General features: G+C 33.7%; 1 protein-coding gene across 1 annotated transcript in view; it reads right to left on the reverse strand.

The window, feature by feature from the left end:
• LOC118183558 (ras-related and estrogen-regulated growth inhibitor) overlaps positions 1-14,228 on the reverse strand; it is a 159,667-nt gene that overhangs the window by 26,657 nt on the left and 118,782 nt on the right. Inside the window, exon 2 of the mRNA XM_085808388.1 lies at positions 5,268-5,324. Within this exon, the coding sequence (XP_085664514.1) occupies positions 5,268-5,324 (57 nt within the window). The remainder of the gene's footprint in view (positions 1-5,267; positions 5,325-14,228) is intronic.

Consider the following 14,228-nt stretch of genomic DNA (forward strand, 5'->3'; position numbering starts at 1 on the left):
TTCGTAGATGTTTTTAAATACAATGATGCGACGCTCAGAAAATAAAAACAGTTCTGGACCTGCACTGTATCACAAATAGTTTCTAGCAAGTTTATGTGGTCAGTTAACAAACCGCAAATGCAACATGATAGTGAGACTACCTATCTTGAAAACAAAATATTACATTCGTAGTAAAACTAATGATACTGCGTAAAATTTCCAGACACTAGTATAATTTAAAATTGATAAAAACAACAACATAAACAATATACTTTCAAAAGAGTTATGTTACTAAAATGAATGATAAACAAAAAATCAAAATGCTTGAGGATATTTTAATTAAATATATGTCATTAAAGAACTGCTGCGTATTTTGTATCTTTTCTATACTTTTTTAAAAGGCGTTTTGTGTATTAGTCATATTTATTTATTTATAGCATATCCATAATATTTATACGTCATTTACATTTTACATTTTATTAAATTTATTTCATGTTTATCCTATATTTAGTGTTTTTCTCATTCTTTTAAAATTTGGCTTAATTATTTCTAAGTTATATATGTCTAAATTCTTTAAAATGTACAATGATATTTTATATTATATAATTTGATTATTCTTCAAAATTAATATATAAAAATCTGTAAACATAAATTTGCAACATATGTAACAATTATCTGTATACTGTGCTATGAGCTTTATTGTAAACATTGCCATCTATGTAGACACCGCAAGACCTGAATAATATGTTTCGGTATGTCCTATGTATATTTGTACAACCATTGTAACTTTGTAAAATTTTATTTCAAATAAATGCCGCTGGTAGCGGATGGTAGATAGTTTCCATCAATACAGCACAAAAGCTAAAAGTCGAAATGATAGTGTAGCTGCTCTGTTGATGATATCCTGTCTCCTGTATTAGTTATATGCATTGATTAAATGTTTAACAATTTTGTAAAACTTCGGCAACTTTCGATTATGGGAAAATTATAAATCACTTTGGAGTAAAAAACAGTTGATTATCCCATTTTTTCCTTTTCAGTATTTGTAAGGTAATTGCATACGAAATAGCTTCTTGCCTTCTGCCTAGAGTTGGAAAAATGCCCGCTTTAAAAAAATAATTCTGTTTTTCTCTTTAAGTCACTACATTTTGTAACACAGATAAACATTTTTCGAAATTCCATAAATAGATCTGGATATTTCTTTAAACATTTGCCTTTGCAAATAAGAATTCCTTAGCCCAATTTATCAGTATTGATTGCAGTGCCTTCATACTAGAGATCTTAGGAGAGAGAAAATACAGAGACGGAGAACATATCACAGCTAAGCTTTCGTTCTGACAGATAAAATAAACTTCGAAAACCCCGATTTTCATATAGAATGTCTTACAATCTCCACAAGCATTCATAAACATACATACGAGATTTGCATTTTAATACGCGAGATGTTAGATGTTCAGTATTGTATCCATCTGAGATATCGCACATTCTTGAGATCTGGAATGAGCTGCATATGCTTACGTAGAGACGAAAATGGAATATTTGGTGTGATCTTTTAATTTAGGACAATCTAATGTTTTTTTAGATTCTCTGTATGATATTTAAGAATATATATATATATATATATATATATATAATAAAATTCCATAGTCAAGAATACACTTAAAATTCTAACTGTATGTTCTTTTCATTTTTTAATGGCGACGGTCTCTTATTTTGAAAGTACGTGGAATTAAATCCACAGCCCTGTAGTCAAGTTGTTTTTCCCGCCTTTTCTACACGTACAGTTATAGAATGTTCTGGAGATATTTAAAGCGAACTGGAATGGCTGACGAGGCTGACGTCATTTCTTGGAAACTCCGCCTTTCCAGAGGCTATAAAAGGACTCGCAAAGGAATATCGGGGTCTTTTCTTTAATGTAACGATGCAGTAAACTTCATACAAAAAGTTATTAGTAATTCTTTTTTATTTACTCCGGAAATAGGATTTTTGTAACTGCTATTTCTCCTGACAAATAATAAATGGATCCTGTTTTTTAAACTTATCGTCTGATAATTTAAGCTACGACTACATCTATATTTCTTCACCAATCTATTTATTCCGGACAAAAGCTGGTACATAACACACACACACACATATATATATATATATATATATATAGGTTATATAAACAGTTTTGTTTTTACAGCGTTTATATAAACACTATTGATAAGAAATCAGAAGTAGGCTAAAATGTATGTGAGAACAAATTTTCTTGGTTAAACACATCCATTTTAACGCAAGAAATAAAATAACATCAAACCATTTAATTCCAAAACATACACTATTAAACCTATTGAAAATAATTCAGCAAATCAATATAAAGATTTTGAATAAGATATAGATAAATTATATAATAGATAAATTTCATCACTCGTATTTTAGACTAAAAACGTACATCGAAATTCTCGGTGAAATACAAATTCTAAAACTTAATGATGGAAGATAAATGATCATTTCGTTAGTTAATTGCGTCTTTTCCTGGAGGTGGGAGGACGCAGATGCAACATTTTTGTAAAGTACTGAAAATTTAAAATCAGTATTACACAGATAAAACAAAACTTTAGGAGATCATAGGATTTCACATAAAAATATGAGTTATACACCTCAAATCTGACGTCTTTTTGTACTGTTTTTGGTATTATATATGGCATTTTGATAATTAGCGGATAAAATTGGAATGGTTAAAAATGTTCCAATTTCCGTCCATCGAAAGTTATTTATAACTCCACCTACTTGAAATGTAGCACCTAATTTGGGACAAAACTTTCCACCTTAGTGTAGCAAATAGTTTAGAACGGACGGAATATAAAATATTGAGGCTGCTAGTCTTGAATACCAAGTATTTCTACCTGTTTTCTAAGCGCTTTCTTTTTATGGAAAAAATTCTTCATTTAAACCATTTATACAATCGAATTCATCTTATTGTTTTATAAAATTAAAACATTTTCTCATGACCGAAGTTTATGTTTCCAACTTAGGCGATAGTTGTGAACGAAAATTTGATTTGCATATTCAAAAGCATAATATGTTCTTGAAAGAATGAATTCAATAGTGGCCTCATACTTAAACTGTATGTTGGCTGAATTGCTTGATCTGAAAGCAGATGACGAACTTGAGTTATTTTTTTTAATAAAATGAGAAATTTTTAGCAAAATCAACTTTTTAACTAAATTTTGCTCATTAAATATTTATTAAAACTATAAACAATAATGATAATGATAATAATAACGGCTCAAAAGAAAGTGTTCAAATTTATATTTAATTTTTATCTGAGAACTAAAGGTTAGAACCTATAAGAAATTTTTGTTGGTTATACTTTATAATATAAAATTACTGAGAGCTAAATTTTCAAACTGACATTTGTTACAAATAATTCATATTATTTAGTAGTTAATTCATTAAATAAACCAATAATTAACTTACTTTTAGCTTAAACTAAAATAAACAAATTATGAAAACTTTCTAAATGGGTCAGAGCTTGAAAAAATAATGATATCCTGTTCTCTTTTATTTATTAGATTTTACTTCAACAGATACAGTAAAAGTACATATTTTTATTATGTCAATAACTATAAACTTGCGTCTTTCTTCCTACGACTTGACACTTGATGGTGTTTCGATTCTGATGAAGTTCGTTGCCTTGAAGGAAAAACGTAGAATTTTATTGATACTATTACAAATAAAATATGCAGTTTTATTCTATAAAACATCGTAAAATATGTAATTTTCCATTTAGCTTAAAACACACGTCTTTCTTTATTCGGTTTCCTTGTACATTTTGTTAAAACCATGGTTTGTGCAATTTAATTGTTAATTTAAATTACTTTTATAATTTCATTTACAACTTAAATTCAACAAGAATCGTTTACATGTTATGTAACGGAGAAAAAGCCAAAATTCGTCAAAAAAGAGTAAATAGCTGCTAATTTTGAAGCCATACCTCAAATAAACCGCCAATGCAACCGTATTACATTTCTAATATTTAAAAGCGCCTATAAGTTTTAAGAACGGAGTTTTATTTTTTTCGGAATTTGTAATTGTATCATAGATCTATAGGATACAGTAAACAATGCAGATGATGATATTCGTTTCTTAAAGAGTACAATGTATTACCGAGTAACCATCAGTGTTCCAGTTTCCGGAGTTCATAACTAAATACTGAGTGAGAATGGAATTCTCCAAAATGGCGGAACAAGAAACAGGGGTACAGCAAGACACAATATGAAGTCGTACTTAGCGGAATTCACGTGACGGTAGAAAGTTGTAAATCATGGTAAAAAAGTCCTTTGAAATTTTTTTAAAAGCAATTATCTAAGATTTTCCAACCAAAATAAAGAAAAATTAATTATATCAAATTAGTGCAAAGTTAGTCCTTTTCCATTAATACGCAAGTACCGATGAGTTTTCGTATGAAAGCAACACTCAAGAGTTATGCACAATTCTAAACCATAAGTATTTATACAATGAAGATTAATGTAATGTTAGTTTGTCTCCATTTATATAGCAATATCAACTATGTAGTTATGCATCCAGCTAACCAACTAGCTGATTGACTCAAGGAAAGTGTATATCTTAAGTACCTACTCAATACGTAAAAGGAGGGAAACACCAAAATTCTGATGCCTCACCAGTGGCTGAGCGGTTAAAACCGCTGAATGCTGCTAGTTCACCTAGGGTTTCAAACAACTCAACGAAGGCATCCCTTCTCTTAGGAAGATAGCCCTTGTAAACTTTTCCATAATCAAATAACCTAAGTGGAATTCTGAAGCGTCACCAACTGTCAGCTGGTGAACTATATTTACTGATTGTACCAACCTGGGAAGTTCTGGCACCTTCCGCCATTCACGCAGCCTGGCATATAAGCATGCAGTTACAAAGACAGAGCACAAACCTATGCTCTTTACTTTAATAGGCAGTCGGGTACATAAGCTCAGTCCGTATCTCTATGCCTCTAAAATTATATGCACCGTATTTACAACAAATGCATTATCGAAAACTATTCGAGGAACGGGAAAAATGGTTTGCGGCCTGTTGGCTGCCTTTTTGAGAAACTTGCCATACAAAATAATCTCAACGGAGTGTAATCATGAATATTACTCCTAATTTATTTCTAATTTCAGTAATTTTTCAGCTTAATATATTCAGAGGTGTTTAGTTTAATTTGCTACCCTAGAGCCTCTAGTAGAAGAAAAAAAGTAAACAGTCCACTGATATTAATTGTAATATCATAACTTCAATACATAACTTACCAGTTTGGTGATCATACTCTCCTATGTATCTCTTTGTCAGAAAACGGACAGTGAGAGCTGTAAAAGAGAAAGAAAGATTTTCAAATGCTATTTTAACTTTCTCTGCTCGATATAATGAAACACATTAGTTTATGAGTAAAGTAATCGAGGTGAGGAAGAATTCCGTTTAAAGAACAGTACCTCTTAAATATTAGAAACTCTTTTTTTAACGAATTAAACACTACCAATAAATAACACCACAGCAGAGTTTAACTACATGTCAAAGGCATATGCTTCCATTTTTGTTCCCAACTCGTTAAAAGATGAATCTTACGATGAAATTAGCTGCCTGTTACATACATAATACACTCATGCCCATAAATTAAGGATAATTCGGAGTCACGCGGAAATCGAACTCTAAAATAAATATATCACCTGTAAAATCACTACACATATCTTCAAGAATCATATGCAATAGGAAGTAACCAGGTGACACCGATGGTATGTCACAATGACCAAAGTGTAAGAGAGTGATATATAAGGAATACAGGCAAAGAAGTAAAATTGTTCGCAGGCGCTTTATAAGCATTTCAGTGCAATAACCGAATAGTTATGACACAAAGGACGCATTTGGATTATTTTTTACGTGGTAGAATTATCGGCCGTCTGGAATGTGGGCATACCCAACTGGAAGTATCAGATGAACTTGGAATTGCCCAGAGTTTCATCTCCAGGCTTTGGCAACGATTCCAAGATGATGATAATGTGAGTAAACGTCACAGCACAGGTCGCCCCAGAGTTACAACGCCGAATGAGGACCGGTATTTGGCAGTTACTGCCAAAAGAAACAGGCGGAGCACAGCCTCAGACCTGTCTCGTCAACTCTCTTCAGCCACTGGTATGACAATTTCAAGGCAGACCGTGTGCAGATGCTTAGGGCAGATTGGTCTATATGCTCGTAGACCTGTCAGATGCGTTCCACTTATTGCAACTCACTGTCGCCTGCGGTTAGCCTGGAGTAGAGAGCATGCATTGTGGACACCGCAACAGTGGGCTAGTGTGATGTTTTACGTCGAGTCCAAGTTTAGCTTGCAGTCTGATTCTCGCCGGACTTTCATATGGAGAGCTCCAGGTACCCGTTACCACCAAGAAAACATCATTGAACGACACCGTTACGGTGGTGCAGGGGTGCTCGTTTGGGGTGGAATTATTCTGGGTTCCAGAACTGACCTGCATGTTCAAATTGGAACCATGACAAGCCAAATCTATCGGGATGTCATTCTGGAACAACATGTATGTTTGTTTCGGGGCACCATGGGCGCACAATTTGTCTTTATGGATGACAACGCCCGTCCTCACCATGCAAACATCGTAAGCGAATGCCTTCAATCGGAGGATATCACCCGTATGGACTGGCCAGCATTCTCACCGGACTTGAATCCAGTAGAGCACGTGTGGGACATGCATGGCTGACGAGTTGCAGCCCGTGAACTTCCTCCTTCTACCGGAACTTCGGAGAGCATTGCTTTTTGAGTGGTGTAATATCCCCCAAGATCAGATCGATAATTTGATGCTCACCATGCCTAGGCGTTGTACGGACTGTATTGCATCGTCTGGTAGACATACAATGTATTAACAATCATAGCAACCATGTAATATTGGTTTTTTGTAAATAGGCCTTTTTCTGTAATCTGCTCCAGGGAGAAAGAATCGCTAATTTTTTTAATAATATTAAACATATAGCCTCTTGTTTTGCTCTTTACCTTTTGTTTAATAAATAAGCTTTACAAATAAGTCAAATTTGTTTTGCTTCTAATTCTTCCTTTGCCTGATTTTGCATTATCCTTAATTTATGGACATGACTGTATTTAAATTTCTTGTTTTATTCACGAATTTTACTCCGTTATTCAAAATAATATCTTACTTTTAATATGTGTAGAGAATGTTTAATTTTTAGTTGTTTATACTTCAGTATCGCATTTGAATGGCTAAATGTTTTAATATGAAAAGCGGTAATGAAATGGCATAGTTTATTTATTTCAGCTTTTATCTTTCTCCGTGTCAGTTCCTTTAAATGACCAATTGTTTAAATGATACGGGAATAGAAAAGGAACGATATTTGAGTCGAAGGGAATCGAAAGTTGTTACATGGATATGCACTTAAATATTGTAATATCCATTCCAAACAACCTTTGGCAAATTACATTTCTGAAATGGTTCCCGTTGTGCAAGATTTCAAGATAATGGCAAGACATCTTATCACGATTTAGTACATGTTCAGTCTAAGGAACTCTTTGACAGCCACTTGTCATAAGAGCTAAAAACCTTTCGGGTTTAATTCTGTTTATATCCAATAAACACGTGTTTGACATGATCAATGGCTCATGGTTCAATGGCATGGATGGTGTGTGATCAATGGCTGTTATTTATACGCAGTTAAAAAGAATTGTTGTTGTTGTTGATAATTATGCTCACTTGTCTGACGAAGTCAGCACAAGGCCCACAAAATTCCTCGCGGCAAGGAGCGCAAGATACACCTGCTGTTGGCTACCGCCTTGAGTATCATACACGTGACAGTGCAATTTCGCTGAGTGCCGCCCCCCCCCCAATTTTGATGGAAAGCACCCCTGGGGAAAGGGTCCGAAGGTCTTCCAAACCTCTCCCCTTCCATCAAACCACACGAGAGGACTTTCGGCTCGCCGCATACTTAGAGTGCCGCCATGCCGCACCGACGCTATACATTTACAAACATCCATGCCTTCTTTGAGATTCGAGCCCAGGAACTTCGGCATGGCAGTCAGCGACGCTAATAACTATATCGGTTGGGCGTCGTTAAAACAATTAGACAGATGGAGAGTGTTATAAGATAAAATTAAATGGTACCGAAGGAAACATTTTGAAAATAAGAGAAATCACAATGTAATTTCTTTTTCTTTAAAATAAAGCATGTTTAAAAACCCCCTTTTGCACAAATTGAGCGACATGACGCATATCTTAAGTCTCATTTATTTTCCTAGTATATTATATTTAAATGCATTATAAAAAATCCTAGAAAAGAATTCACAATGAATTTCTGAACAAAAATAAAATACACGACTTAGTGTCTTTGATTTAATAAATTTTTTTTTCTTCAGTGGGTTTCAAGCAGACTTAATTAAAACACCGGCAGTCGATGTATTTTAATGAACGCTTTGCTTTCAATTTATTTATTAGAACTACGTGCCATCTACAAAATATAAGCAAAAACTAAAAGAAAGGGAAAACTTTTTCTCACACGTTCGTTTTAAATTAATGTTCAACAGCAAATTTTAGAGTAATTACGTTCCCAGGGTAAAAAAAGGAATAAAGTTCCTGAAGTGCAAATTATATTTTCAAAAGAATCCTTTATGCATTTTGTAATAACGAACATTCTTCAAATTTTAATTAAATCCGAAGAAAGGTTTGCTAAACACATTTAAAATAAATGAGTTTTTTTCCGGCAAATCAAAGGACGACAAATTTTATCAATAAATTGATTTCCCGTTAGTACTGAGGGAATATAACAATTTAATTTCCAAAGTAACTTTTCTGGCTTCAGAAAAAATATATATTATTTAATAGAAAATGTGAAATTAAATGAAGTAAAGGGAGAAGGCAATGTTTTAGCCTTGATACTAATAACTTAAACTATTTTCATTTTCATTCTTTTGCCTTTTTTTTTAACCAAGGGAACATTATTGCTTGAAATAGAACACATCTGAAATTAAAATTTTCGCTTTACGTTAACATAAAAATAGTTCTATCACTAAAGTAGCTCACGTGTTTATGTCTAGTGTGTAGGGATTAATATTGTCCGCAAAATATCGTTCAATGAACTACTATTTTTTTTCCTCGAAGAATTCTGATCTGCACGTGGTTAATCTTTTTTATGAAGAATTTCAAGTCATTAATTGCTTTTTCGATAATTAACTGCTAGTATGCAAAAAGAATGAGACTTTTGTAATTTTATTTTTAATATTTTAAAGAATATTTATTAAAAAAGGTACTAATAAAACTTAGTTTGAGGAAAAAGAAACATTTGTTTGGATGGGAAGGAAATATAATCTGTCAGTCGACGCCATTTAGAGAATGATTTACATCGCAGTAAATGGTGTCTATAGTAGCTCTCGATAAACAGTTCTTTTTTACACCCGAAACACTAATTTTACTTGTGAGAACAAACTGTAGAGCCATTTAGGTTGTAAGGTATTTCTCCCGTCTTCTTAGCGTGCCTTCGTGGTGTGGTGATCTGCACGCTGGGCGCGTATTCCAAAAGTTCGCGGTTCGACTCCCGTCGAAGGCGTTGCTAATTTTTCAATCCCTCTTGCTTCTAAAAAAAATCCTGATGACTCTGCAAGGTATTAATCGGAGCAGGAAATATGAAAAATCAGCAACACCCTGGCCCGGATTCGAAATCTAGACCTTCCGCTTACTAGCTGGGCGTGCTTTTCAATTAGACCACAAAGGCATGTAGTGAAGAAAGATAAAATACCTTACATTCTCCTTTACTTAAAGGGTGTCTAAGGAAGGATCAGCCCCAGTCACCAAACCCAGGTATAAACGAACTGTCGATCACTATATTTTAGTTTGGACGCTACTTGTGATTCTCGATTGCTAGCCAGACGTGCTTTTCAATAACACCACTAACGCAGTGAGGAAGAAGAAAATTCCTCACAAAGTTAATCAAATGGCAGTATATGTAATAATATCTCTTATAATCATGATTACTGTTCTTAGCTCCTGTCATATGACATGATGGGGAAGCAAAACATCATTGCTAAATGCTTTATTAAAGTGAAATAGCATAAATAAAGCAAACAGTAAAGGTTTCTTGGAAAATGAAAACACTCTGTTGTTATTATTTTTTCTGTATAATTTATTTTTAAGTCATTCAACGCCTAAGTTAACGGACGCAAATGCGAGTGACTATAAAGCAAGATATTTCCTTACAATGAAAGTCCACATGATGTGAGATTATTTCTGTTTCTAGCGAAAGGAAACAAAAGTGACAGAAACTGTTATGTTCCTAGGAAGCAGTTGAGAATCTACATGAGATTTTTTTGCTTTTCTGCATCAGAAATGCTTTTGTTTGATTCATTTCATATGCGGAAAAACACACGATGATTATTTGCCTAACGGAAAGGATGCCTTTTTGGAGGACGTTCTAAAGAAAGCCAGCATAATCGTCGGGATTTGAACCTGCTTCGAAAGGCCACTGTTCAACGATTTTACTGCTCGGCTGTTGGTGGACCGAATGAGAAATGAAGATAGCTCCCATTTCATCTTGAAAGAGTATTCTAGAATTCTTCTGAGCCTTTCGAACGCTTTTGCGTAATACCTATTGAATCGGCATCGTAGGTTAGGTTAGGTTATTTAATTACGGCAAAGCCTCAAGGGCTATCTGCCTAATGGAGGGATGCCTTCGTGGAGGACTTTCTAAGGGAAACTGGCTCTTATACACGTTACACATGGAGAAAACCACGAAAACACTGATGCAGCCAGCTCGTTGGCGGGATTCGAACCTCGGACCGAACTACCAGTGTTCAGCGACTTTACCGCTCGGCCGCTGGTGGGTTCTGAATCGGCATCATAGAAACATTCTCTTCTACGAATAGCGCTCTGTTGTTATAAGTCAACTATCCAACAACAAAAAATATGAACATGTTCCAAATAATTAATGTGTTATTTAGGATGTATTTTTACTGTGTAGGAATAAAAAAAGTAATTTTTATAAACAACAGGCAAACGTTGGAATTTTTGAGTCACATCAACTTTAATGCATAAATTAAAATTAGTAGATCCGCCAAATGATTGAGTAACTTACGTAAAAACCCAGAAATAATGAATTTAATTAAACATCCTATAATTGTCTTAAAATAATAAAGGCTTTCTAGACTTCTTGCCAATCAAAATGCTTTTAAGTAGATGGTTTAACAATAAGAACATGAAGTTCCCAAGCAGTTCTTTTTTGGATTACCTCTTCTTTTTGAATACCAGCTACTGGCAAATGTAGCTGCTATCAAAATAAAAAAACACTTTACATTAACCAACATTTAAGGAAATGTGACGTGTTAGGATTCAAGGAAGACTGAAGAAAAACTGAAATCAGTACTTGGATGATAACGAAAGACTTTTTCAGTTATCTGTTAAACTTAACTCCTAGCAAATAAAATATTAAGTGAAGAAAACGGAATGGGAAGCAGATTAAGAATAACATAAAATAAAATAAAATGAAAGACAGACATAAAATAAAGTACTAGTAATAAAGACTTCTGACTTTCTAGGTTTTAGACAAAAACACTTAATATCAGATTAAACATGCAGAAATTATTTTGTTTTTATTCTCTTGCTCAATGTTTCGCTCCAGATTAAGAATAAGACAAAAGCCTCGCGCTTAAATCCAAATCACACTTTGTAGAGCTATTAGGTATTTTTTGGAAGCAGGCAAGATGAAAAAGGAGCAACGCCTTCGCCGGGAATCGAACCACGGACCTCTGGAATACGGGCCAAGCGTGCAGACCACCTCACCACGAAGGCATGCCAAGAAGGCGGGAGAAACACCTTATACACTTACCCTTTTAAAGAGCGACTGGGGTATTTAGGGGACCCAATCGCCAAATTCTGGGTGTGGAGAATCATCATCCACCACTTTTTTTTTTAGTTCGGACGCCAGTGTAGAGATACTAGGTATTTTTGGAAGCAGGCAAGATGAAAAATGAGCAACGCTTTAGACGGGAATACACGCCCAGCGTGCAAGCCAACACACCACGAAGGCACGCTAAGAAGGCGGGAGAAGCACCTTATAACTTTAAAAAAACTCATCTAGTAATTTCTACGTAGCATAAAATATTATGAATATAAAAGTTACTTCTTAGAGCTTTTAGATGCTGAGTTGTCTAATTAACACTTTGTTCCATCCACTTATATTATATATATTGGTTCTGCTCTTGAATAATATTTTAGCTGCTACTTTTTCAATTAAATAATAACTTTATATAGTTTTGATTACAGAGCTCGATGTTTTAAAATTCCTTTAACACTTCAATTTGAAGAAACCTTCGTGAAATGTATTATTGCAATGATATAGCATTAAAGAAAGATGAAAAAATTCCTAGGGAAAACTGATTCATCTTTATAATACGCACGGGAAGAATTTGGAAAAAAAGAAAAAAGTAAATAAATTGAAAAAAAAAACCTTAAGCCAGCTCATTACGCTAAGAATCGAATCTCAAGGAGAACGGTTTAGCGGTTTTAGTTGGGTATTGGCGGGCTATTTGAAATTACACTTCAAACGTACTGTTGTTTCCTTTCTTCATAAGCGATAATGAGAATACACATAAAAACCTGACATCTAAATTTCTGGTGTATAAAGCATAAAAAATAGCATCAAACAAACTGCCAAAACCAGCTAATACACGCAATTTAATTCGGAAAAATGAAGGAAGGAAGACATTTTAATTTCTTTTATTTCTCAAATTCTTTTAATTTCATAGTTGTGCAATTAACATAACACTCGCTATACGCGGTTACAAAACATGTAACATTTAGTACCTATTTACTTCTAAAAGCTTGTGCATTTATTTTTAAAATAGGGACTTTTAAAAAAAAATTATTTCTTTTTTGCTGCTTTATTCTTTTACTATTTCTATTCACTCTTTTCACTCAAATCTATTATCTATTGCTGATCAATTTTTCATGCCAAACATTTCATTCACTAAAGTTAGTACACTGGTTTATGTACACCAATGCCTCTTTCTATTTTAGGATTAGTATATTTACGTTTTATTATTTAGAATGGCACAGATAAATAAAGATACCTACGCAACTACAGCGGCGAAATAAGCATGTTAAGTCGCGCTCCTGTTTCGGAATTATAACTTAGAAATTATCTAAATGTCACCAGCAAAATGTGGTAAAGTACCGGTTATTTACCTCGGCACTTTCTTAGTGATTCATAACAGATCTCCGATCTAGAAATTCACATTAGACTACATATGTAGCGTATTTTCAACATTGGAGAATGATCAATTGTGGAAAATCATGTGCACATCGTCAAATGAATCAAAACTTGCCTCCGCCCCATGAAACACATCAGGACACTAAACAGATGAAGTTTCTTTCTTTCTTCTTGCTGGTGTTGGGTACGTGAATTTTATTTGAAGTTTTGATACTGGCATCCAGAAAATAGATAACAGTTCGCTCTTTTTTTTTTTTTTTTTTTTTTTTTTTTTTTTTTTTTTTTTTTTTTAGTTGTAAAATATGCAAACAAACACAACATTTTTATTGAGTGGTTCAAGTTCTAAACGCAACTTGTTTGTACCTCAGTTCCCGTGTGAGGGTGCGAAGCTTCAACAAGCTTCTGTTAAAAAGAATGGTCGAGAAGGGCTTTATATACTAGTAAGAAAATTATAAAATTTAACAGGGTAATATTAACAGCAACAAAATCTGCAAATTATGGTTTTAAATAACTTTCAGCTTTAGCATAGCTCTTCGATGAATACTTTGTTAGGCTTTCTAAAAAATTTTTACATTCCACTATCACTTCAGTTTCCAATGCGCGCTTTATTGAGAGCATAAGAATGAGCCGTTATGTGCAAAGAGGCAATTTGGATTTCTGTCATTTCATTGTAAATTTCTTCAGCTGCATTTTTAGTTTCTAGAGGATAAAGTTACTGAAGCGTTTCACGCATTTGATCATATTACATCAATGAAACAAAAGTAATCAACTGTTCAATTATTGAACTTGTTAACAACACAGGAAGGCATAAAATATTAAATTTCTTAATACATAATTTTAGGTAATTGGAAAATGAGTTTTCTATGAGTTGATTTGAGAAAAATAAATATAAATTATTTATGCATGTTTCTCTATAAAAACTTCCCCGGATACGGGAGAGCTCTGGATTTTGGTTGTGGGAGGTATGTTCCACATGTCGTGACATCATATTTCCTAGAAAGACAAAT

This window comes from Stegodyphus dumicola, chromosome X1, assembly GCF_044657685.1.
Source record: "Stegodyphus dumicola isolate Sdum_Otavi_A_Nest chromosome X1, ASM4465768v1".
Taxonomy (NCBI): Eukaryota; Metazoa; Arthropoda; class Arachnida; order Araneae; family Eresidae; genus Stegodyphus; species Stegodyphus dumicola.